The sequence below is a fragment of the Lampetra fluviatilis genome, chromosome 55 (genome assembly GCF_964198595.1).
Source record: "Lampetra fluviatilis chromosome 55, kcLamFluv1.1, whole genome shotgun sequence".
Taxonomy (NCBI): Eukaryota; Metazoa; Chordata; class Hyperoartia; order Petromyzontiformes; family Petromyzontidae; genus Lampetra; species Lampetra fluviatilis.
Genome location: NC_136329.1, coordinates 4,771,921 through 4,798,375, shown reverse-complemented (window position 1 = coordinate 4,798,375; position 26,455 = coordinate 4,771,921). Strand labels below are relative to the sequence as shown.

The 26,455-nt window shown below is 50.6% G+C and overlaps 1 protein-coding gene across 1 annotated transcript in view; it reads right to left on the bottom strand.

Moving 5' to 3' along the window:
• AMD1 (adenosylmethionine decarboxylase 1) overlaps window positions 1-26,455 on the bottom strand; it is a 46,764-nt gene that overhangs the window by 10,284 nt on the left and 10,025 nt on the right. Inside the window, exons 3-6 of the mRNA XM_078879770.1 lie at window positions 10,316-10,402; window positions 8,894-9,020; window positions 7,428-7,530; window positions 2,099-2,141 (exon numbers count right to left, since the gene is read on the bottom strand). Coding sequence (XP_078735896.1) covers window positions 2,099-2,141; window positions 7,428-7,530; window positions 8,894-9,020; window positions 10,316-10,402 — 360 coding nt within the window. The remainder of the gene's footprint in view (window positions 1-2,098; window positions 2,142-7,427; window positions 7,531-8,893; window positions 9,021-10,315; window positions 10,403-26,455) is intronic.

The window sequence follows — 26,455 nt, the reverse complement described above, 5'->3', positions numbered from 1 at the left end:
ACAGAGTGTACAGGTACCTGGAGACACGGTGAGACACGGAGACACAGAGTGTACAGGTACCTGGAGACACGGAGACACGGTGAGACACAGTGAGACAGAGACACGGTGAGACACGGTGAGACACAGAGTGTACAGGTACCTGGAGACACGGTGAGACACGGAGACACAGAGTGTACAGGTACCTGGAGACACGGAGACACGGTGAGACACAGTGAGACAGAGACACGGTGAGACACGGTGAGACACAGAGTGTACAGGTACCTGGAGACACGGTGACACAGACACGGTGAGACACGGTGAGACAGAGTGTACAGGTACCTGGAGACACGGAGACAGAGACACAGTGAGACAGAGACACGGTGGAGACACGGTGAGTCACAGAGTGTACAGGTACCTGGAGACACGGTGAGACACGGTGAGAGACAGAGACACGGTGAGACACGGTGAGACAGAGAGTGTAAAGGTACCTGGAGACACGGAGACAGAGACACAGTGAGACAGAGACACGGTGAGACACGGAGACACAGAGTGTACAGGTACCTGGAGACACGGAGACACAGAGACAGAGACACGGTGAGACACAGAGACAGAGATGCGGGGAGCGAGCGGTCCAGAGTGTACAGGTACCTGGAGACACGGGGAGACACGGTGAGACACGGTGAGACACGGAGACACGGTGACACAGAGACACAGAGACACGGGGACACAGAGACCCAGTGAGACACGGAGACACAGGGAGACACGGAGACAGAGAGTACAGGTACCTGGAGACACGGTGAGACACGTAGACACGTAGACACAGAGACACATAGAGACACAGAGACACTGAGAGACACATAGACACGGTGAGACACGGTGAGACACGGTGAGACACGGTGAGACACAGAGACAGAGAGACTACAATTACCTGGAGACAGAGACACAGAGACTGAGACACGGTGAAACGTGCCCCCCCCCCCCCCCAATGGAACATCTTCGCTGGTTATAAACATTAAGGCTGGCCCTGCCTACGATCCATCCTGACTTTAACCAGCAGGCTGGATTGGGTGAGGCGCTCACAAATCCTAGAAAGATCGGTGAGCTCCTCCGGCAGGCAAGGCTGCGTTGGCTGGGTCATGTAGCCGCATGCCCAGCCACCGCATGCCTAAACAGCTTTTGTTCGGCCGGATCGAGGGGGCTAAACGGGCGCGGCACGGGCTAGAGAAGAGATGGAGTGACGTGGTACAGGAGGACGTGGAGCTGAGTGGACTTGCCGATGACTGGTACCAGCGGTGTCAAGATCGGCCTCTGTGGAGGAGGCTCGTGAAGGACGCTACTGGGCAGTTGGAGGCAGTCGCCCTCCAACAACAACGGAGGGCGGAGGAGCGACGCTCACAACAACGAGCGGAGCGCCGGGTGGCTAAAGCACAGCAAGTTGGTACAGTAGGGGGCACAGGTGGTGCATCGGCCAGTCGTCTCGGTCATCTCGGTCAGTCGACCCGTGGCACCTGCTGGGTCTGCCCCGTGACCTCCTGCCAGCGGGCGTTCGACACTTCACGTGGCCTCAAGGTGCACATGGCCTGGCACAAGCGTCGTGGTGACGTCACCGCCACTTAGTGGCGAATGGTGGTTGTTGTTGCGTGGTTGTTGAACGCGAGTGTGTGCGTGTGAAAGTGCGTGAGTGTGGGTGAGTGTGTGAGTGTGCGCGTGAGTGTGTGGGTGAGTGTGCGAGTGTGTGGGTGAGTGTGTGTGTGCGAGTGTGTGTGCATGCGTGCGCGTGCGTGCATGCGAGTGTGTGTGTGAGTGAGTGTGTGTGGGTGAGTGAGACTGTGCGTGAGTGAGTAAGTAAGTGTGCGAGTGTGAGTGAGTGAGTGCGTGTAAGTGTGTAAGTGACTGTGTGTGTGTAAGTGTGTGAGTGAGTGTGAGTGTGTGTGTAAGTGTGTGTGTGAGTGTGTGAGTGTGTAAGTGTGTGTGAGTGTGTGTAAGTGTGTGAGTGAGTGTGTGAGTGAGTGTGAGTGAGTGCGTGTAAGTGTGTAAGTGTGAGTGAGTGTGTAAGTGTGTGAGTGAGTGTGTGAGTGAGTGTGTAAGTGTGTGAGTGTGTGCGTATGTAGGATCTCACCAGCAGTCCTTGTTCATCGGTCCCATACAGTAGGAGGCTCCTCCTGATCCAGACAAAGACACACACAGTGACACACAGTGACACACAGTGACACACACACAGTGACACACACACAGTGACACACACACAGTGACACACACACAGTGACACACACACAGTGACACACACACAGAGACACACACACAGTGACACACACACAGAGACACACACACAGAGACACACACACAGTGACACACACAGTGACACACACAGTGACACACACACACACAGTGACACACACACAGTGACACACACACAGAGACACACACAGAGACACACACAGTTACACACACACAGTTACACAGACACACACACACACACAGTTGCACACACACACACAGTGACACACACACACACAGTGACACACACACACAGTGACACACACACACACACACAGAGACACACACACAGTTACACACACAGTTGCACACACACAGAGACACACACACACACACAGTGACACACACACACAGTGACACACACACAGAGACACACACACAGTGACACACACACAGTGACACACACACAGTGACACACACACAGAGACACACAGTGACACACACACAGTGACACACACACAGTGACACACACACACAGTGACACACACACACAGTGACACACACACACAGTGACACACACACACAGTGACACACACAGTGACACACACACAGTTACACACACAGTTACACACACACAGAGACACACACACACAGTGACACACACACACAGTGACACACACACACACACAGTGACACACACACGCAGTTCCACAGACACACACACATAGTTACACACACAGTTACACACACACACAGACACACAGACTGTAGGGGCAAGTGCTGTTAGCGAGTAGCACCTATGAAGGCTACCGGCACTGTGACACACGAGGGGGTGGGTGGCCAGCACCACGCCCGGCCGCCTTTGTCTCCCCAGTGGCTACATCCAAGACACCGCTACACCAGGTACTCATTTTAAGGCTGAGTCGACCTAGGGGAGGCCCAAGCGCTAACTGCTGCGCCACCGCTCCCCATAGAGAGACAACATTCGCCGAGTGGTGGTGACGTCACCATGACGCTCGTGCCAAGCTAGGTGCACGTTGAGACGTGGGATGCTGTAGCCGATGAGAGTGGGCCTGTTGCTTTTCTCAGCCATCCTGAACACCTCCTCTGTCAGCCAGGGTCTCTGGGGAGGTCTGGACCGCGTACCCAAAGCAGCCATTGCAGCTGCATGAGCCACAGTCCTAAACCTCGACCATTTTACCCTCGACATCAGGAGGAGTGGGGGACGATGCCAACCCCAGCCGCAAGCGACGATGAAATTCTCGCTTGCAACTTTCATCAGCTAGCTGAGACCAGGCCACTAAGGGTTTGATTGGGGTCCTGGGTGTACACCCACCACCGGAGTGGAAGAATGGCAGGCGCATCTTACAGATGACTAGTCGATGGTCAGCGGGCAGATCAGCTCCACGGTAGGTCCTGGTGTCAAGGACATGGGCTCGCATCCGCTGGTCCGTCACTACGTAGTCCAGCAGATGTTCTTGCTTGGACCCGGCATGCATCCATGATGTTGTGTGGATGCGCCGATGCCGGAAGAGCGTGTTGGTAATTGCAAGCCCATGGGCTGCATAAAAATCTAGCAGCCTCCTACCGTTGTTATTGAGCTGATCTGGCCCATGCCTTCCAATCACTCCAGACCAGGTGCCAGCATCATGACCAACTCGGGCATTGAAGTCACCCGACAAGATGACTCTGTCCCGAGGGGCCACTTTAGATCTAGCACCTGTGACAGGAGGTCACAGAAGCCATCTGACCCATCGGCCTTGCCTGCATTCCACCACTGATGTTCATCTTCGGCGGGGGCATAATTAAACCACGCGTTCCAACATTCCACGTGGCCACACGTAGTGGTTTATTGCCGTTTCTGGAGGAGCCCCGAGGGTAAATTGCACTGGTCAACAAAAAACATGCTTTAGTGTTAAAATACGGTGCTGTATTTTTAGGATAGTGTGTTTATAATATCATTTTATGTAGATATCCACATTTCTTTAATATTTCTCTTCCGCAGTTTTTATTGGAAATGCAATATTTGATATCTTCAAAAACCTGATGTGATAGACAAAAACTGATGCCACATTTGGAATCAGCACCCCAAAATTACATTAAAACCGTTGGAATTACCTTATGCCAGAAAAAGTGTGTTGACCAGTGCAATCAGTCTCCTGGCTCCGCCAAATGGGGTTTGGCCAGGAGACGTCATAGACGCCTGTCCCCCCGGGGCCTCCGGCACAAGCTGATTTGGAGATTTTTTTTAGTGGTAAACAATTGAAGGTGGAGGGGTTACCAGCCCCTCGCACCCGTCCAGAGCCCCCCCCCCCCCCTTTGGCGGCTGTCAACTCCATGAGGGGAATGGCCAATCGGCATTGCGAGGAGCACTTTGTAGAGACACACACAGACACACACACACACCCACCCACCCATCCACACACACACCCACACACACACCCCCACCACACCCCACACTCACCCCCCACACACACACCCCCACACCACACTCACCCCCCACCACACACCCATCACCCCTACCCCCCAACACACACCCCCACACCACACTCACCCCCCACCACACTCACCCCCCACCACACTCACCCCCCACCACACTCACCCCCCACCACACTCACCCCCCACCACACTCACCCCCCACCACACACCCCCCACCACACACCCCCCACCACACACCCCCCACCACACCCATCACCCCTACCCCCCAACACACACCCCCACACCACACCCCACCCCCACTCACCCCCCACCACACCCATCACCCCTACCCCCCAACACACACCCCCACACCACACCCCACCCCCACTCCCACACCCCACCACACCCCACTCACCCCCCACACACACCCACACCTCCCACCACACCCCACCACACACCCACCCCCCCACCATAACCCCACACACACACCACACACACCACACCCCCCCCCCCCACCCCCCACCCAGAGGGGTTTGTGGGTCACTTTCATTTGAATGTCGTGCCGCTCGCCCGGGGAGGGCGGCACCAACCGGTTAGAAATGTCAGGAATCCCTGTGAAGTGTCGGTAATGATGTGTGGGTCTCTGTGTGGTGAGTCTGTGGGTCTCTGTGTGGTGAGTCTGTGGGTCTCTGTGTGGTGAGTCTGTGGGTCTCTGTGTGGTGAGTCTGTGGGTCTCTGTGTGGTGAGTCTGTGGGTCTCTGTGTGGTGAGTCTGTGGGTCTCTGAGTCTGTGGGTCTCTGTGTGGTGAGTCTGTGGGTCTCTGTGTGGTGAGTCTGTGGGTCTCTGTGTGGTGAGTCTGTGGGTCTCTGTGTGGTGAGTCTGTGGGTCTCTGTGTGGTGAGTCTGTGGGTCTCTGTGTGGTGAGTCTGTGGGTCTCTGTGTGATGAGTCTGTGGGTCTCTGTGTGATGAGTCTGTGTGGTGAGTCTATGGGTCTCTGCGGGCCTCTTTGTGTGTCTGTATGTGTCTTTGTGTCTGTGTGTCTGTGTGTCTATATCTGTGTGTGTGCATCTGTATGTCTGTGTCTGTGTGTGTGTGCCTGCGTGTGTGCCTGCGTGTGTGTGCGTGCCTGCGTGTGTGCCTGCGTGTGTGCGTGTCTGCGTGTGTGTGTCTGCGTGTGTGTGTCTGCGTGTGTGTGCGTGTCTGCGTGTGCGTGTCTGCGTGTGTGTGTCTGCGTGTGTGTGCCTGCGTGTGTGTGCCTGCGTGTGTGTGCCTGCGTGTGTGTGCCTGCGTGCGTGCCTGCGTGTGTGTGCCTGCGTGTCTGCGTGCGTGCCTGCGTGTGCCTGCGTGTCTGTGTGTGCGTGTCTGTGTGTGCGTGTCTGTGTGTGCGTGTCTGCGTGTGCGTGTGTCTGCGTGTGCGTGTGTCTGCGTGTGCGTGTGTCTGCGTGTGTCTGCGTGTGCGTGTGCCTGCGTGTGTGTGCCTGCGTGTGTGTGCCTGCGTGTGTGTGCCTGCGTGTGTGTGCCTGCGTGTGTGTGCCTGCGTGTGTGTGCCTGCGTGTGTGTGCCTGCGTGTGTGTGCCTGCGTGTGTGTGCCTGCGTGTGTGTGCCTGCGTGTGTGTCTGCGTGTGTGCCTGCGTGTGTGTGTCTGCGTGTGTGTGTCTGCGTGTGTGTGTGTCTGCGTGTGTGTGCCTGCGTGTGTGTGCCTGCGTGTGTGTCTGCGTGTGTGTCTGCGTGTGTGCCTGCGTGTGTGCCTGCGTGTGTGTGCCTGCGTGTGTGCCTGCGTGTGTGCCTGCGTGTGTGTGCCTGCGTGTGTGTCTGCGTGTGTGTCTGCGTGTGTGTGTCTGTGTGTGTGCCTGCGTGTGTGCCTGCGTGTGTGTGCCTGCGTGTGTGCCTGCGTGTGTGTCTGCGTCTGCGTGTGTGTGTCTGCGTGTGTGTGCCTGCGTGTGTGTGCCTGCGTGTGTGTGTCTGCGTGTGTGTGTCTGCGTGTGTGTGCCTGCGTGTGTGTGCCTGCGTGTGTGCCTGCGTGTGTGCCTGCGTGTGTGTGCCTGCGTGTGGGGAGCGGTAGTGTAGCGGTTAGCACGCTGCGCTATGAACCTGGCGACACGAGTTCGATTCCCGCTCACGGCCAACACCAGTGACGATTATCTGAACCGGTCCCGGCCTCCCCTAGGTCGACTCAGCCTCAAATGAGTACCTGGTGAGGTGTGTAAACATCGTCACTGGGGAGACAAAGGCGGTCGGGCGTGGTGCTGGGCACCCACCCCCTCGTGTACCGTTCTGGCCTTCATAGGTGCTCGCTAACAGCACTTGCCCCTACAGTCTGTTAAGGCTATACGGGGGATCTTTGGATCTTTGTGTGCCTGCGTGTGTGTCTGTGTGTGTGTGTCTGCGTGTGTGTGTCTGCGTGTGTGTGTCTGCGTGTGTGTGCCTGCGTGTGTGTGCCTGCGTGTGTGTGCCTGCGTGTGTGTGTCTGCGTGTGTGTGCCTGCGTGTGTGTGTCTGCGTGTGTGTCTGCGTGTATGTATGTGGCTGTGTGTGTGTGTCTGTGTGTGTGTCTGCGTGTATGTATGTGGCTGTGTGTGTGTGTCTGTGTGTGTCTGTGTGTGTCTGCGTGTGTGTCTGCGTGTGTGTCTGCGTGTGTGTGTGTGTCTGCGTGTGTGTCTGCGTGTGTGTCTGCGTGTGTGTGTGTGTCTGCGTGTGTGTCTGCGTGTGTGTCTGCGTGTGTGTCTGTGTGTCTGTGTGTGTCTGTGTCTGTGTCTGCGTGTGTGTCTGTGTGTCTGTGTGTGTCTGTGTCTGTGTGTGTCTGTGTGTGTGTACCGGGCAGAATGCGCTCCAGGAAAGCGGCTTCCTCCTGGAAGCTGCGGTGCGGGAACTGCTGTGAGCTCGGCTTCAAGAAGTTCTTCCGCGAGTAGAAGATCTCCTGACAGTGAGAATCCACACGCACACAATCAACACACAACACACAGACACACACAGACACACACACAGACACACACACAGACACACACACAATCACACACAGACACACACAGACACACACACAGACACACACAATCACACACACAGACACACACACAATCAAGACACACAGACACACACAATCAAGACACACACAGACACACACACACACAGAGACGCACACACAATCACACACAGACACACACACAATCACACACAGACACACTCACACACACAGAGACACACACAATCAAGACACACACAGACACACACAATCAAGACACACACAGACACACACACACAGAGACGCACACACACATACAGTGCTCGTTAGTGGTAGTTATTGGTAGTGCTAGTTAGTGTTAGTAGTAGTAGCGCTAGTTAGTGTGCTAGTTAGTAGTAGTTAGTAGTAGTGCACAGACCTCGATGTCCGTGAGGGCTGCGTGTGTCTTGGCGAGCTGTAGGAGCGGGCTCAGGGCTAGTTAGTGTTAGTAGTGTTAGTAGTGCTAGTTAGTGTGCTAGTTAGTGTGCTAGTTAGTGTGCTAGTTAGTTAGTGTTAGTAGTGTTAGTAGTGCTAGTTAGTGTGCTAGTTAGTGTGCTAGTTAGTGTGCTAGTTAGTGTGCTAGTTAGTGTTAGTAGTGTTAGTGTGCTAGTTAGTGTGCTAGTTAGTGTGCTAGTTAGTGTGCTAGTTAGTGTTAGTAGTAGTAGCGCTAGTTAGTGCTAGTTAGTAGTAGTTAGTAGTAGTGCACAGACCTCGATGTCCGTGAGGGCTGCGTGTGTCTTGGCGAGCTGTAGGAAGGGGCTCAGGGCTAGTTAGTGTTAGTAGTGTTAGTAGTGCTAGTTAGTGTGCTAGTTAGTGTGCTAGTTAGTGTGCTAGTTAGTGTGCTAGTTAGTTAGTGTTAGTGGTGGTAGTGTACAGACCTCGATGTTCGTGAGCGCTGCGTGTGTCTTGGCGAGCTGTAGGAAGGGGCTCAGGGCTAGTTAGTGTTAGTAGTGTTAGTAGTGTTAGTTAGTGTGCTAGTTAGTGTGCTAGTTAGTTAGTGTTAGTAGTGTTAGTAGTGCTAGTTAGTGTGCTAGTTAGTGTGCTAGTTAGTTAGTGTTAGTGGTGGTAGTGTACAGACCTCGATGTTCGTGAGCGCTGCGTGTGTCTTGGCGAGCTGTAGGAAGGGGCTCAGGGCTAGTTAGTGTTAGTAGTGTTAGTAGTGCTAGTTAGTGTGCTAGTTAGTGTGCTAGTTAGTGTGCTAGTTAGTGTGCTAGTTAGTGTGCTAGTTAGTGTGCTAGTTAGTGTGCTAGTTAGTTAGTGTTAGTGGTGGTAGTGTACAGACCTCGATGTGCGTGAGGGCTGCGTGTGTCTTGGCGAGCTGTAGCAGCGGGCTCAGCGCTCGCAGCAGCAGAGTGGAGCCGCACGTCTTGAGGATCACGCGGCGCGACGACACAAACAGGCTGCTCTCACTGGCAACAACAACAACAACGTCAACAACGTCAACAACAACAAACAGGCTGCTCTCACTGGCAACAACAACAACGTCAACAACAACAAACAAGCTGCTCTCACTGACAACAACAACAACGTCAACAAACAAGCTGCTCTCACTGTAAACAAAAACAACGTCAACAACGTCAACAACAACGTCAACAACAACAACCATGCTGCTTTCAAAGTCAACAACAACGTCAACAAACAAGCTGCTCTCATTGTAAACAAAAACAACGTCAACAACGTCAACAACAACAACGTCAACAACAACGTCAACAAACAAGCTGCTCTCACTGTAAACAACAACAACGTCAACAACAACGTCAACAAACAAGCTGCTCTCACTGTAAACAAAAACAACGTCAACAACGTCAACAACAACAACGTCAACAACAACAACCATGCTGCTTTCAAAGTCAACAACAACGTCAACACAAAGGCGCTGCTGGTGTAGAGGCTGCAGTAGTTGCTGTTGTAGTGGTTCTAATAAGTGGTTGTCGAGGTAGTGGTGGTGGTAGTGGTGATGGTGGTGGTAGTGGTGGTAGTGGTGGTGGTAGTGGTGGTAGTGGTGGTGGTGGTAGTGATGGTAGTGGTGGTAGTGGTAGTGGTAGTAGTGGTGGTGGTAGTGGTTGTAGTGGTGGTGGTGCTAGTAGTGGTGGTAGTGGTTGTAGTAGTGGTGGTAGTAGTGGTAGTGCTTGTAGTGGTGGTGGTAGTGGTGGTAGTGGTGATGGTGGTTGTAGTGGTGGTGGTAGTGGTTGTAGTGGTAGTAGTGGTGGTAGTAGTGGTGGTGGTAGTAGTGGTGGTGGTGATGATGGTGGTTGTGGTGGTTGTGGTGGTGGTGGTGGTAGTAGTGGTGGTAGTGGTGGTGGTTGTAGTGGTAGTGGTGGTTGTAGTGGTTGTGGTGGTGGTAGTAGTGGTGGTAGTGGTGGTAGTGGTGGTAGTGGTGGTTGTAGTGGTGGTAGTAGTAGTAGTGGTGGTAGTGGTGGTGGTGATGGTTGTGGTGGTGGTGATGGTTGTGGTGATGGTTGTGATGGTGGTTGTGGTAGTGGTGGTAGTAGTGGTTGTGGTGATGGTGGTGGTGGTGGTGGTGATGGTTGTAGTGGTAGTGATGGTGGTGGTTGTGGTGGTGGTGGTAGTAGTAGTGGTGGTGGTGATGGTGGTGATGGTTGTAGTGGTAGTGATGGTTGTTGTGGTGGTGGTGGTAGTGATGGTTGTAGTGGTAGTGGTGGTAGTAGTGGTGCTGGTTGTTGTGGTGGTGGTGGCGGCTGACCTCAGGATGTATGCGTCGTGCTGCTCCGTGTGGCTCTCGCTCACGATGAGGCAGCGGATCGTCTTCATCAGCTCATCCAGACGGTGCCTGTGAGACACACACACAGTTACACACACACAGTTACACACACACACACAGTGTACACACAGACACACACACAGTTACACACACACACACAGTTACACACACACACACAGTCACACACACACACAGATACACACAGTGTACACACACACACACAGTTACACACACACAGTGCACACACACACACACAGTTACACACAGAAACACACACACACACACACAGATACACACACAGACACATACACAGACACACACACAGATACACACACAGACACACACACAGACACACAGATACACACACAGACACACACACACAGACACACACACAGACAAAGACAAAGATCCCCCGTGTAGCCTTAACACACTGTTGGAGCAAGTGGCTGTTAAACACACACACGCAGACGCACGCACACACACAGACACACACACACTCACAGATACACACAGACTCACAGATACACACAGACTCACAGTGACACACACACAGAGACACACACACAGAGACACACACACACTCACACACAGACAAACGCACACACAGATACACGCACGCACAGATACACGCACGCACAGATACACGCACGCACACAGACACACGCACACACACAGACACACGCACACACACAGACACACGCACACACACAGACACACACACACAGACACACGCACACACACACACAGACACACACAGACACACACAACAACAACAACAACAACCGCCATTCGCCACTAAGTGGCGGTGATGTCACCACGACACTTGTGCCAGGCCATGTGCACCTTGAGGCCACGTGAAGTGTCGAACGCCCGCTGGCAGGAGGTCACGGGGCAGACCCAGCAGGTGCCACGGGTCGACTGACTGACTGATTTTCCCGGGCATCCATCAGCCTCCCATTGTATTTGTACAAGATGGAAATTGATCCGGTACAGCACATAATGTGGGAGCCAGAGGACATCCCTGTCGCACCCAAAGGTGAACAGGGAATGGCTTCCTATCCCGACCACGTAGTTTTACCCGGGCCCGCTCACTATCATGATGGTATCATAGGCCTTGGCCAGGTCAATAAAGCAGATATGTAGGTCCTGTAGGAATTCCCTACACCTCTGCTGGAACAGACAGAAAATATGGCATCTGTGCAGGACCACCCTTTCCTGAAACCACATTGGGGCTCCACAAGCCTCTCCTCAGCGTGCCTAGCAAGGCGATGATGAATAATCCTTGCCAGGACCTTTCCCGGCACACTGAGGAGTGAGATGCCCCTGTAGTTGTTACAGTCGGTACGGTCCCCCTTCTTAAAGAGGGGGACCACCAGGGCATCCTTCCAGTCCTGCGGAACCCGTCCAGTGGTCCAGACTGTTGTTATGATGTCATATAGGGCAGTCTGTGCACAAACGCCACCCTCCCTCAGCATTTCGCTTGGGAGATCATCTCTGCCCGGTGCCTTCCCTGGTCTCAGACTCCGGATCGCCCTCAGTACTTCCTCAACAGCTGGCACCTCAGCCAGCCACTCACAGGGGGTGACTTCTTCCAATATTTGAGGCACCGCAGCCTCAGCAGGGTCATCCCCACTTTGCCCCATGACGTTTTCCAGCCTGAGGGATTTCCCCTCCCCCAAGACCTCACAAAAATGCTCAGCAAATCTGAAAACCTGTTCCTGGGGGTCAAAGATCGGATCACCATTCTTTCCACTAATGATGGTGATAGGTGTGGCGCTGCAGGTTACTTTTTTTATGGAGTGATTTGTGATCGCGGGCCACTGAGGCAGATTTAATCTCATCAGCAACTTGCGGCCACCACCCATCCTTGCAGCGCCTCACGGCTCTCCGAACCTCCGAGCGAAGGCTGCGGTAAGCCTCCTCATTCTCTGACGTGGGATGCTGTCGCCGATGAGAGTGGGCCTGTCGCTTTATCTCAGCATTCCTGAACACCTCCTCTGTCAGCCAGGGTTCTCTGTGGAGGTCTGGACCGCGTATCCAAAGCAGCCATCGCAGCTGCATGAGCCACAGTCCTAAACCTCGACCATTTACCCTCGACATCAGGAGGAGTGGGGGACGATGCCAACCCCAGCCGCAAGCGATGATGAAATTCTCGCTTGCAACTTTCATCAGCTAGCCGAGACCAGGTCACTAAGGGTTTGAATGGGGTCCTGGATGTACACCCACCACAAACAACAACAACAACAACCGCCATTCGCCACTAAGTGGCGGTGACGTCACCACGACGCTTGTGCCAGGTTACGTGCATCTTGAGGCCACGTGAAGTGTCACACAGACACACACAGACACTCACACAGACACACACACTCACACAGACATACAGACACTCACACAGACACACACACGCACAGACACTCACACAGACACTCACACAGACACACACACACACAATACAGACACACACACTCACACAGACATACAGACACTCACACAGACACACACACGCACAGACACTCACACAGACACTCACACAGACACTCACACAGACACACACAGACACTCACACAGACACACACACATACAGACACTCACACAGACACACACACGCACAGACACTCACACAGACACTCACACAGACACACACACACACAATACAGACACACACACTCACACAGACATACAGACACTCACACAGACACACACACGCACAGACACTCACACAGACACACACACACACACAATACAGACACACACCACAAGACAAAGATCCCCCGTGTAGCCTCAACAGACTGTCGGGGCAAGTGGCTGCTAGTAGCAGCATCAGCAGCAAAGCCTATGAACTCTACCGGCACTGTGGCACACACAGAGGGGTGGGTGGCCAGCACCACGCCCGGCCGCCTTTGTCTCCCCAGTGCTAGAGATGTTTACTACACATCACCGCTACACCAGGTATGCATTTGAGGCCGAGTCGACCTAGGGGAGGACACCCAGGACCGGTTCAGGTAATCGTCACTGGTGGTGTTGGTGGCCGTGAGCGTGGAATCGAACTCCGGGTCTCTGCGGAGTTCGTAGCGCAGCGTGGCGCTAACCGCAGCGCCACCGCTCCTCATCCACCACAATAACAACAACAAGACCCAGGATGCTTATGTCTTCACACACACGGCAAGTAAACTGAACTATTTAAATTTTCGATTTAAAGTTTTCGTGACTGCAGGGATTCATCTTCTTGGTTCTTTCGGTAAAGTCACGTAGAAGGGAAATAATAAAATAATAAAAATAAAACATAATAAAATACAATTCTCACGACGTTTCGGCCACAACTCAGGTGAAGACCAGGTCTGTCGGGGAGACAGCGTCTGAATGAAACACCACCAGGCTTGGAGCGTCTATTTAAGCTGCTGGGTTGGAGTGGGAAGAGCGCCTTGACAAAAGGAATTTGCATATCAACAGAAGAATTTAGCATAAATTTCGATTTAAAGCTTTTGTGACTGCAGGGATTCATCTTCTTGGTTCTTTCGGTAAAGTCACGTAGAAGGCTGCTTGCGTTGTGGCCGAAACGTCGTGAGAATTGTATTTTATTATGTTTAATTTTATTATTTTATTATTTCCCTTCTACGTGACGACTTTACCCAAAGAACCAAGAAGAAGACCCAGGATGTTTACATCTTCACGCACACGGCAAGTAAACTGAACTATTTTAATTTTACCGGAGTATAAGTTCCCACCGAGCTGCTGAGGAGCGATTTTTTTCATAAGCGGCCTGGTCATCACAAATGATAGCAGCTCTAAAGAGTGGCAGCTTCTCATCATCCATCATCATCATCATCACGCGGACGTTACAGCAGCAGACAAACTCGCGTGGTGACGCCGATTCTTAAATGTGTAGGGGGATAAAGCCGGAGGACCTCGACAAAAATTCACGTGACCATCACGGGGAGAGAGAGAGATGCAGACGCTAAATATACAGCAGCGGGCAGGCATGGTCAGGGTCGGGATCGAACCTACAAGCTCCTGTGTACCAGGCGAGGTAGTTAACATCTCCTAGCCACTGTGGTGTCAGGGTGGTTGGGGGAGTGAGTGTGGTGGGTGTGTGGTAAGGGGAGTGGGTGTGTGGGTGAGTGTGTGGTTGAGTGAGTGTGTGGTTGGGTGAGTGGGTGGTTGTGTGAGTGTGTGGCAAGGTGAGTGTGTGAGTGTGTGGCAAGGTGAGTGTGTGTGTGGGTGGGTCTGTGGTAAGACGAGTGGGTGAGTGTGTGGTTGGGTGAGTGGGTGGGTGGCAAAGTGTGTGGGTGAGTGTGTGGGTGGTTGAGTGTGTGGGTGAGTGTGTGGCAAGGTGAGTGGGTGGGTGTGTGGCAAGGTGAGTGAGTGTGGGTGTGTGTGTGTGTGTGGCAAGGTGAGTGGGTGAGTGTATGGTTGGGTGAGTGGGTGAGTGTGTGGGTGTGTGGCAAGGTGAGTGGGTGAGTGTATGGTTAGGTGTGTGTGTGAGTGTGTGGTTAGGTGAGTGTGTGGTAAGACGAGTGGGTGTGTGTGTGTGGCAAGGTGTGTGTGTGTGTGTGGTAAGACGAGTGGGTGAGTGTGTTTGTGGCAAGGTGAGTGTGTGGGTGTGTGGCAAGGTGAGTGGGTGAGTGTATGGTTAGGTGTGTGTGTGAGTGTGTGGTTAGGTGAGTGTGTGGGTGTGTGGTAAGACGAGTGGGTGTGTGTGTGTGTGTGGCAAGGTGTGTGTGTGTGTGTGGTAAGACGAGTGGGTGAGTGTGTTTGTGGCAAGGTGAGTGTGTGGGTGTGTGGCAAGGTGAGTGGGTGAGTGTATGGTTAGGTGTGTGTGTGAGTGTGTGGTTAGGTGAGTGTGTGGGTGTGTGGTAAGACGAGTGGGTGTGTGTGTGTGTGTGTGGCAAGGTGTGTGTGTGTGTGTGTGGTAAGACGAGTGGGTGAGTGTGTTTGTGGCAAGGTGAGTGGGTGAGTGTGTGGCAAGGTGAGTGTGTGGGTGTGGCAAGGTGAGTGAGTGAGTGTGTGGGTGAGTGGTAAGACGAGTGGGTGAGTGTGAGTGAGTGTGTGAGTGTGTGGTAAGGTGAGTGTGGTAAGACGAGTGGGTGAGTGTGTGAGTGTGTGGTAAGGTGAGTGTGTGGTAAGGTGAGTGTGTATGTGTGTGAGTGTGTGGTAAGGTGAGTGGGTGAGTGTGTGTGTGTGGTAAGGTGAGTGAGTGGGTGCGTGTGTGTGAGTGTGTGGCAAGCTGAGTGGGTGAGTGTGTGGTAAGGTGAGTGAGTGTGTGTGAGTGTGTGGCAAGGTGAGTGGGTGAGTGTGTGGTAAGGTGAGTGAGTGTGTGTGTGTGTGAGTGTGTGGCAAGGTGAGTGGGTGAGTGTGTGGTAAGGTGAGTGTGTGAGTGTGTGTGTGAGTGTGTGATAAGGTGAGTGTGTGTGAGTGTGTGTGAGTGTGTGTGTGTGGTAAGACGAGTGGGTGAGCTGTTTTTAGATAGTCTGGTGCCCCAGGGATATGCAGGTGGGTGAGTAATTGGACACAGACCCACAACAAGCGCCACACCCCATGTACACAAAGAAACATCTCCCCGTGTAGCCTCTAAGAGACTGTTGGGGCAAGCGCTGTTAGCGAGTAGCACCTATGAAGGCTACCGGCACTGGGGAACACGAGGGGGTGGGTGGCCAGCTCTACCACGCACGGCGTGGTGCTGCTAAAGTAGAAGAGAGTATTGTAGTGTACAATAGTGTAGTGTATAGTGTAGTGTGTAGTGTACAATAGTGTATAGTGTGTAGTGTATAGTGTGTAGTGTATAGTGTGTAGTGTATAGTGTATAGCGTAGTGTGTAGTGTATAGTGTATAGCGTATAGTGTATAATAGTGTAGTGTACAATAGTGTAGTGTACAATAGTGTAGTGTACAGTGTAGTGTACAGTGTAGTGTATAGTGTCGTGTGTAGTGTCGTGTATAGTGTAGTGTATAGTATAGTGTATAGTATAGTGTATAGTATAGTGTAGTGTATAGTGTGTAGTGCATAGTGTAGTGTGTAGTGTATAGTATAGTGTATAGTATAGTGTATAGTATAGTGTAGTGAATAGTGTATAGTGTGTAGTGTATAGTAGTATATTGAGTAGCGTAGTGTATAGTGCAGTGTATAGCAGCGTAGTGTATAGCGTAGTGTATAGTAGTGTAGTGTATAGTGTAGTGTATAGTGTAGTGTATAGTGTAGTGTATAGTAGTGTAGTGTATAGCGTAGTGTATAGTAGTGTAGTGTATAGTGTAGTGTATAGTGCAGTGTATAGTAGTGTAGTGTATAGCATAGTGTATAGTGTAGTGTATAGTGTAGTGTATAGTAGCGTAGTGTATAGTAGTGTAGTGTTTAGCGTAGTGTATAGTGTATAGTAGCGTAGTGTATAGCGTAGTGTATAGTAGTGTAGTGTATAGTGTAGTGTATAGTAGCGTAGTGTATAGCGTAGTGTAGAGTAGTGTAGTGTATAGCGTAGTGTATAGTAGCGTAGTGTATAGTGTAGTGTATAGTGTAGTGTATAGTAGCGTAGTGTATAGTAGTATATTGAGTAGCGTAGTGTATAGTGTAGTGTATAGCAGCGTAGTGTATAGCGTAGTGTAGAGTAGTGTATAGTGTAGTGTAAAGTAGCGTAGTGTATAGCGGTGTAGTGGATAGTAGCGTAGTGTATAGCGGTGTAGTGTCTAGTAGTGTAGTGTCTAGTAGTGTAGTGTATAGTAGTGTAGTGTATAGTGTAGTGTATAGTGTAGTGTATAGTGTCGTAGTGTATAGTGTCGTAGTGTATAGTGTAGTGTATAGTAGCGTAGTGTATAGTAGTATATTGAGTAGCGTAGTGTATAGCGGTGTAGTGGATAGTAGTGTAGTGTATAGTAGTGGTGTATAGTGTAGTGTATAGTGTAGTGTATAGTGTAGTGTATAGCGTAGTGTATAGTAGCGTAGTGTATAGTAGCGTAGTGTATAGTAGCGTAGTGTATAGTGTAGTGTATAGTAGCGTAGTGTATCGTGTAGCATTGAGTAGCGTCGCGTACAGTGTCGTAACGTCGCATCTGAAAGCAATGCACAACGATGCAGTGACCCGTTTTCGCTGGCTGAGCAAAAAGCCGCTGCTATTGAAATATGACGTCTGCATTAGGCGTAGCTGTGTGTGTCTGTGTGAGAGTATTAAAAATGTATGCGGACAGGCATCTGCACGTGCGTGTGTGTGTGACTGTGTCGGAGAGAGACTTAATTATTAATGCGTGTGCATTATGTGTGTGTGTGTCTGTATGTGTCCGTGCGTGTGTGCTAAGTGTTGAACTTTTGGCGTGAGTGTTGTATGTGTGTGTCTGTGTGTGTCTGTGTGTGTGGCTGTGTGTCTGTGTGTGTCTGTGTGTGTGTCTGTGTGTGTGTCTGTGTGTGTGTCTGTGTGTGTGTCTGTGTGTGTGTCTGTGTGTGTGTCTGTGTGTGTGTCTGTGTGTGTGTCTGTGTGTGTCTGTATGTGTGTGTCTGTGTGTGTGTGTCTGTGTGTGCTACAGCAGAGGTGTAGGGAATTCCAAAAAGACCCACATCTCTGCTTTATTGACCTGGTCAAGGCCTATGATAACATCAGTAGGTGGTGTGGTGAGGTGGTGTGGTGGTTAGGAGAGTAGTGTAGTGTATAGTGTAGCGTAGTGTATAGTGTAGCGTAGTGTATAGTGTAGTGTACTAGTACAGCACTAGTGTATAGTAGCATAGCGTATAGTAGCGTAGCGTACAGCAGCGTGCAGCGTATAGCGTATAGTGCAGTGTATAGTGTAGTGTATAGTAGCGTATAGTGCAGTGTATAGTGTAGTGTATAGTAGCGTATAGTGCAGTGTGTAGCGTATAGTGCAGTGTGTTGTGCGTATAGTAGCGTAGCGTATAGTAGCGTAGCGTATAGTAGCGTAGCGTATAGTAGCGTAGCGTATAGTGTATAGTAGCGTATAGTGTATAGTAGCGTATAGTGTATAGTAGCGTATAGCAGAGGTGGGACAAAGTCATTGTTATGCAAGTCCAAGTCGAGTCGCAAGTCATCAAATTCATGACTCGAGTCTGACTCGAGTCCAAGTCACATGACTCGAGTCCACATCTCATAGGTGGGACAAAGTCATTGTTATGCAAGTCCAAGTCGAGTCGCAAGTCATCAAATTCATGACTCGAGTCTGACTCGAGTCCAAGTCACATGACTCGAGTCCACATCTCATAGGTGGGACAAAGTCATTGTTATGCAAGTCCAAGTCGAGTCGCAAGTCATCAAATTCATGACTCGAGTCTGACTCGAGTCCAAGTCACATGACTCGAGTCCACACCTCTGGCGTATAGTGTTTAGTAGCGTATAGTGTATATTAGCGTAGTGTATAGTAGCGTAGTGTATAGTAGCGAAGGGCTTGGTGGGGAGGGTGGGGAGGGGCTGGGTGGGGGGTGGGTGGGAAGGGGCTGCTCACCCCGTGGTGCCCTTATAAAACTCAACGTTTAACCTACTCACGCCGGCTTGTGCCCGCCCTCACAGTCGGGCATATTTGCGGAATACACCACGCCGCCGTTGACCCTGCAGGCCATAGACCGAGCAAAACCAACGTTCCTACCAGCTCCCTCCGCAGGAGGAATGTGTTTTGACTCACTGTCAAGAAGCGTATTATTAAATAATACAAATTACAATTCCTTATAGGGGAAACGCATATTCATTAACCGATTACTAATTACAATAACACGCATTACAACTCATTAATAATCATAACAATTGACTGATTATCAAGTGGAGGGGACTCGCCATTCTGGCGAATTGCCCGATGACGCTGGATGTCATCACCAGCGAAACGTCGCAGTACGCAAACATTTCAAATGTTGTGGATTCACTCTTCAACACACCCGTGGGCTAAAGTAGTGAACTATTTTGTCTTTTGTGACGATAGGTTTTTACCCTTTCAACTGGTACAAAAACTGACACCTTTATACAAGGCATCATGTTTGCAATAACCACAACACAAGCAGTCAAAATGCAAAGAAAAAGAAACAACTCTGATGATGATAATGATATGCACCGTCCTTGAAGTTGATTGGTCCACACCCGAGACAGCTTTTCTTAGAGCCTAGTCTCCATTGGTGTTGGACCAGATGACGCCAAAAGGCGTACAACTCAAAGACAGCGCACCATCAGAGTATTGAGAGCTCGGGGTAAAGCATTTACACTATGAGACATCTCCTTTACCAGTGGCAAAATATAGTAATAGGTTTTTACCCTTTAAACTGGTACAAAAACTGACACCTTTATACAAGGCATCATGTTTGCAAAGTATGAAAAGAAAAAATATTTTTCTTTTTATACTTTGATACTGGCAAGAAAGGTACCCCATGACACACACACACCTATCGCAAGACATCACGAGGTACAGCATTAACCAAACACAGCACTTGTGACGCAAACATGCAAACCAAACACGCTCCGATAAGAATGTGTGCACCGTCTTTGAAAGTGATTGCCCTTCAGCAGAGATAAGCCCTTTTTTTACAGCCTAGTCTCTCTGCACCGCCGGTGTTTCGTCAGAACCAGAGACCATGCCAAAACGGTGAGTAGCAACCAAGAAAATGCCTTCAACGTGACTTTGCCGAAAAATTTCGATTCAAAGCTTTCGTGACTGCAGGGATTCATCAACGCTTGCGTTGTGGCCGGAACGTCGTGAGAATTATTTTTATTTTTATTATTTTATTACTTCCCTTCTACGTGACTTTACCGAAAAAACCAAGAAGATTTACCAAAAGAAACCAAGAATATGAATCCTTGCAGTCACGAAAGCTTTAAATCAACACTATAGTAAACAGTGTACGCTCGCACGGATGTTGACTATACGACTGAGACCGAGCTTGGTAGACGATTACCCACAATCCCACAGAGAACCATTGGCTCAGTTGTGATCACGTGACGCTCGGCACACAAAGCGTAATACTGTACACATACCACCATACTCGTATTGCAAGACCTCGCTCGTTCATCAAATTAATAGCTTCTTGGTTCTTTCGGTAAAGTCACGTAGAAGGGAAATAATAAAGTAATAAAAATAAAAACATTATACAAATAATTCTCACGACGTTTCGGCCACAACGCAAGCAGCCGTCCTCAGGTGGAGAACAGGTCTGTCGAGAAGGCAGAGTCTGTTGTTATTGTCCACCGTCAATGATTACCGCTGGCTAAAAAGGGTCACCGCAGCAGCTAGGTTTCATGTTCCGATTCGCCGTTCTCGTCTGCCGAGGAGAGAGAAAGAACTGCACCACGCAGGGAAAAAAGAGTGGGTCCATAGGCCGATAGCCAAGCAAAGCGCCGAGGGAAACACACAGAGAGAGAGAGAAGACATCCAGAGCTAACTTCGGAGGTGTGCAGGCTGCTTTAATGCTCAACTACGTGAGCAGGTGTAAGAAGAACGCCCCCGCTGAACTGCTATGGACAGGGACTCCTCGACTTATCAACTTTCAGAGATACGCCTTTTGGCGTCATCTGGTCCAACACCATGTGAGACTAGGCTCTAAGGAAAGCTGTCTCGGGTGTGGACCAATCAACTTCAAGGACAGTGCACACATTATCAGAGTTGTGTGTTTTTGTTTGCATTATGACTGCAGGTATTGTGGTCTATGCAAACATGACTCCTTGTAAAAAAGGTGTCAGTTTTGTTGCCAGATAGAAGGGTAAAAAAACAATTATCATATTTTTTACTGGCAAATGAGGTTCCAATGGTGTAAATGCTTTACCCCGAGCTCTCAATACTCTGATGGTGCGTTGTCTTTGAGTTGTACGCCTTTTGGCGTCATCTGGTCCAACACCAAGTGAGACTAGGCTCTAAGGAAAGCTGTCTCGGGTGTGGACCAATCAACTTCAAGGACAGTGCATACATTATCAGAGTTATGTGTTTTTTTGTTTGCATTATGGCTGCAGGTATTGTGGTCTATGCAAACATGACTCCTTGTAAAAAAGGTGTCAGTTTTGTTGCCAGATAGAAGGGTAAAAAAAACAATTAACACCTTCTCTCGTCACACACACCAACACTCGCCACACACACTCTCTCTCGCTACACACACTAACACACTCGCGACACACTCTCTCGTCACACACACTAACACACTAACACTCTCTCTCGCTACACGCTACACACCACACACTCTCTCTTGCTACACACAACACACACTAACACTCTCCACACACACACACTAACACACTCGCCACACACACCACACACAAACTAACACACTAACACACCACACACACACTAACCACACACACACCCAACAGTGATTATGGTATTCAACAAACAACATCTTCCACAAGTCGTGTCACGGATATTCAACTAGCCAAGGGCAATGATGCACTGAAGATCCACACGCTCCTACACAGACCGAGAGACTCCAATAGACCCACGGACTCACGCACAGTGCTCACGCAGAGACTCACAGACTCACGCAGAAACCCAGAGACTCACGCAGAGAGACTCACAGACTCACGCAGAGAGACCCACAGACTCACGCAGAAACCCACAGACTCACCACACAGAGACCCACAGACTCACCACACAGAGACCCAGACTCACGCAGAGACCCACAGACTCACGCAGAGAGACCCAGAGACTCACGCAGAGACCCACAGACTCACGCAGAGAGACCCACAGACTCACGCAGAGACCCACAGACTCACCACACAGAGACCCACAGACTCACGCAGAGACCCATAAACTCACGCAGTGACCCACATAATCACGCAGAGACCCACAAACTCACGCAGAGACCCATAGGCTCACGCAGAGATCCACAGACTCACACAGAGACCCATAGACTCACGCAGAGATCCACAGACTCACGCAGAGACCCATAGACTCACGCAGAGATCCACAGACTCACACAGAGACCCATAGACTCACACAGAGATCCACAGACTCACACAGAGACCCATAGACTCACACAGAGATCCACAGACTCACGCAGAGACCCATAGACTCACGCAGAGATCCACAGAGTATCGTGGAGAACCATAGACTAAGCTATTTTTATTTTAGCTCTTTTTCATAAGTGATCTGGCCCTCACAAATGACAGCAGCTCTACCAAGTGGCCGCTTATCATCGTCATCATCATCGTCACGTAGAAATGTATAGCGGCAGAAAAATCACTCTAAACGCTGTGACGTCGATTAGAAACGAGGAGAAAAACCGGAGGAAAAAACGAGAAAAATTCACGAGACTACGGAGAGACATCAGGGTCTGGATCGAACCCTCGACCTCCTGCGTACCAGGCGAGGTAGTCAACATCTCCTAGCCACTGTGGTGTCAGGGTCTGGATCGAACCCACGACCTCCTGCGTACCAGGCGAGGTAGTCAACATCTAATAGCCACTGTGTTGTCAGGGTTTGTGATCGAACCCACGACCTCCTGTGTACCAGGCGAGGTAGTCTACATCTCATAGCAACTGGTGTCAGGGTTTGTGATCGAACCCACGACCTCCTGTGTACCAGGCGAAGTAGTCAACATCTCCTAGCCACTGTGGAGTCAGGGTCTGAATCGAACCCACGACCTCCTGTGTACCAGGCGAGGTAGTCTACATCTCATAGCAACTGTGGTGGCAGGGTTTGTGATCGAACCCACGACCTCCTGTACACCAGGCGAGGTAGTCAACATCTCCTAGCCACTGTGGTGTCAGGGTCGGGATCGAATCCACGACCTCCTGCGTACCAGGCGAGTATACACAACACCCACTACGGTAGTGCTGTACTAGTACACTACACACCACTATACACTACTACGCTATACACAATACACTACACTAGTGCTGTACCAGTACACTGCACTATACACTACACTATACACTACTACACACTACACTATACACTACACACTACACTATACACTACTACACACTACACTACGGGAGTGCTGTACTAGTCGCGAATTGCCCACGCTGTGTGTCACATGACACAAACCCCCATAACTAACTGGCTGTGTGTCCGGTGGTGCTGGTGGTGCTGGTGGTGTTGGTAGTGCTGGTAGCGGTGGTGGCGTTGGTGGTGTTGTTGGTGTAGGTGTTGTTGGTGTAGGTGTTGGTGGTGTAGGTGTTGGTGGTGTAGGTGTTGGTGGTGTTGGTGGTGGTGGTGTTGGTAGTGGTGGTGGTGTTGGTGGCGGCGGCATTGGTGGTGTTGGTAGTGTTGGTGGCGGCGGCATTGGTGGTGTTGGTGGTGTTGGCGGTGTAGGTGTTGGTGGTGGTGTTGGTGGTGGTGTTGGTAGTGGTGGTGGTGGTGGTAGTGGTGGTAGTGTTGGTGTTGGTGGTGTTGGTGGTAGTGTTGGTGTTGGTGGTGTTGGTGGTAGTGTTGGTGTTGGTGGTGTTGGTGGTAGTGGTGTTGTTGGTGGTGGTGTTGGTGGTGGTAGTGGTGGTGGTAGTGGTGGTAGTGTTGGTGGTATTGGTGGTGTTGGTAGTGGTGGTGTCGGCGGTGGTGGTGGTGGCGGCGGTGTTGGCAGCAGCGGTGTTTCACCGACAACGCATTTCACGTTCACGCGGTCAGACCCAGCGCACAAAAAAAAAACCTCCGTCACGGGTCAACGGCTTTCGGAGCGGATTTGCCGGATCGGCGCTCACAAGCGCCGGACAAACAACAACAACGACGACCATCAACCACATGTCCACCTTTGTTGTTGTGGTGGTTATTCTTAGAGTGGCGGCTTCGTTGAAACGAGGTGTGGGGGGGGGGGTGCATAGCCTGACCCCCACAATCTTTATTTAACCTCCCAGCTCGTACCACGTGCCTCTCTCAACATATCTGTCAACCCCTTATCAGTGCCCTACCTTATTGCAGACCAATTCAGACCTTATTGGTCCACCCCGTGCCCCTCATAAATCTCAACGTTCATCCTAAACACGACGCTTTACACTACACGACACAATACACTACACTACACCATACACCACACGCTATACACTACACCATACACGACACAATACACGACACAATACACGACACAATACACTGCACCATACAACACTACACCATACACTGCAACATACACTACACTATACACGACACCATACACTACACGCTACACTATACACTATACCATACACGACATCACACTCTACACCATACATACACTACACCATACACACACTACACCATACACGATACTATACACTACACAATACACTACACCATATACTACCATACACTACTATACACTACACTATACACGACCCTGCACCATACACTACACACTACACCATACATACACTATACACTACACCACACACTACACGCTATACACTACACCATACACGACACAATACACTGCACCAAACACTACACCATACACCACACACTACACCATACATACACTACACCATACATACACTACACCATACACGACACTATACACTACTATACACTACACCGCACACTACATCCTACAAAGTCCCATCACAAGGGAGAAACACAAATAGAAAGACAACATTATTTGTTTTGCCCGTATTGAAACGGCTGTACGCCGTATGGACCTGAAAACTCAATTTCCCTGTACAAGAATACGGGGTAAACCGTGCGGATTGACACGGCATGTGGGTGAGTGTGTATGTGGGTGAGTGTCTGAATGTGGGTGAGTGAGTGGGTGAGTGGGTGAGTGAATGAGTGGGTTGGTCTATTTGGGTGATTGGGTGAGTATGTGGGTGGGTGTTTTAGTGAGAGTGTGAGTGGGTGAGTGAGTGGGTGTGGCAAGGTGAGTGGGTGAGTGTATGGTGAGGTAAGTGGGTGAGTGAGTGGTAAGGTGTGTGGTGAGGTGAGTGGGTGAGTGAGTGAGTGGGTGAATGAGTGGGTGGGTGAATGAGTGGGTGAGTGAGTGGGTTGGTCTATGTGGGTGATTGGGTGGGTATGTGGGTGGGCGTTTAAGTGAGAGTGTGAGTGGGTGAGTGAATGAGTGGGTGGGTGAGTGGGTGAGTGTGTGGTAAGGTGTGTGGTAAGGTGAGTGGGTGAATGTATGGTGAGGTAAGTGGGTGAGTGTGTGGTAAGGTGTGTGGTGAGTGGGTGAGTGAGTGGGTGGGTGTGTGGTGAGGTGAGTGGGTGAGTGGGTGAGTGAGTGGGTGGGTGGGTGAGTGAGTGGGTGGGTGAGTGAATGGGTGGGTGGGTGGTGAGGTGAGTGGGTGAGTGTGTGGTAAGGTGTGTGGTAAGGTGAGTGGGTGGGTGTGTGGTAAGGTGTGTGGTAAGGTGAGTGGGTGAGTGTGTGGGTGTGTAGGTGAGTGAGTGTGTGGTAAGGTGAGTGGTAAGGTGAGTGGGTGAGTGTGTGGGTGTGTAGGTGAGTGGGCAGACAAAGGCGGCTGGGCAGGCATTGCCCCTGGCCTCCCACCCCTCGTATTGCTAGAGTCCAGTGACCTTCACAGGCAACGCTGCTGCTGCTGCTACTACTCGCTACTAATAGCCACTTGCCCCAAGTCTGTTACAAGCCACGAGGGGGGGGGGGGGGCTGGTCTCTGTCTCGGTATAAAATATTTAAAAATACTTTTTTTTAAAAACAAGCTTTAATTAAATGTACGGTGCTAGTCGTGGCAGAACTCCACGACTCCAGGAAGTGGACACGCGGATTGCCACAACGCAAGGGGCCCATGGTGGTTTACAGGCAACGTGAGCTGAGCGTGGGCAATTAGACCCGTAAACAAATATAACCCGTAAAAACAAAGTATTTCACTATGAATCCTTTATATGCGTGGCGGCTAGAATCCTCTCGTCCTCTGGCTTGAGATGGCTGCCACCTATGGGTCAGATGATTGCATTGCACCATTAAGCAATTGGTAATTAAATATATTTTGGCCTAAAAAGTGTAACATTTTGGAAAAAAAAATTCACGAACATTAATTGTCACGCACAACGAGTCTGTGTGGAAAATGTCAGCTCGATTGGATCACGGGAAGTGGGTTAAAAAACGACCAAAAGATTTGCACGGTCGTAAGCAAGCAAGCGAACTTAATATAAAGGATTTAAAAAGATCGCTTAAAAATTTGTATTTTAATTTTTAAATGCTAGAATATAGTATTGTCATCAGTATGACATGCCTATATCAAGTTAGCAGTCAATACCACATTGGGAAGACGGTTGAAATTGAGTTACAAGATTTGAGGATACAACAACA